Source organism: Antrostomus carolinensis, unplaced genomic scaffold (genome assembly GCF_000700745.2).
Source record: "Antrostomus carolinensis isolate BGI_N321 unplaced genomic scaffold, ASM70074v2 scaffold40385, whole genome shotgun sequence".
In the NCBI taxonomy this organism is placed as follows: Eukaryota; Metazoa; Chordata; class Aves; order Caprimulgiformes; family Caprimulgidae; genus Antrostomus; species Antrostomus carolinensis.
In genome coordinates this window covers 833-1,386 of record NW_010319111.1, presented here as the reverse complement: position 1 = coordinate 1,386, position 554 = coordinate 833, and the positions used below count along the sequence as shown (strand labels likewise).

Sequence of the window (554 nt, the reverse complement as noted above, 5' to 3'; positions counted from 1 at the left end):
CAGAGGTTCCAAGCGTAGGTACGGGATCTCCCGGTCTCGGTGGCGTAAAGGATGGTGGCCTTGACCCGACGTGCCATCATATGACCCATCAACTTGGCTGAGATCTTCACAGCACTGAAGTTGGGAGGAAGACATGATGTGGAGTCAATATTTGGGTCTTGATTTGAGGTTGAAGACATGATGTGGGTCAATGTTTGGGTCTTGAGTTGAGGTTCTCCATAAGTGGGGAGAACCTTCTTCACTTACTTGGCCACCTCTTTGAAGGTCTTTCTCCTGGTGACCGTGGTGCCCTTGGAGACGTAGACCTTCCAAGCATCAGGCTGTGGGGTGGTGGGGTGGTGGGGTTAGTTATGGGGGGTTGGACAGTTATGGGGCAGAAGAACCCATGAGGTTGGACCCACCTGGTAGCGGAAGGTGGGGCAGAGTTGGTAGTTGACCATCTCTTGGTGGAAGACGGGGGTCAGGCTGCCCGAGATGGGGGGCACGATCCAGACCCAGTCGGCCGGACACCCCCCCCGTGTCCTCCGCTCCTTCTCCCTGTGCTTGATGAAGGA

The 554-nt window shown here is 55.8% G+C and overlaps 1 protein-coding gene across 1 annotated transcript in view; it reads right to left on the bottom strand.

The window, feature by feature from the left end:
• LOC104525888 (nitric oxide synthase, endothelial-like) overlaps window positions 1–554 on the bottom strand; it is a gene marked incomplete at both ends in the record, with an annotated part of 1,081 nt that overhangs the window by 364 nt on the left and 163 nt on the right. The window contains 3 exons of the mRNA XM_029085237.1: window positions 3–114; window positions 247–320; window positions 402–525. Of these exons, the coding sequence (XP_028941070.1) occupies window positions 3–114; window positions 247–320; window positions 402–525 (310 nt within the window). The remainder of the gene's footprint in view (window positions 1–2; window positions 115–246; window positions 321–401; window positions 526–554) is intronic.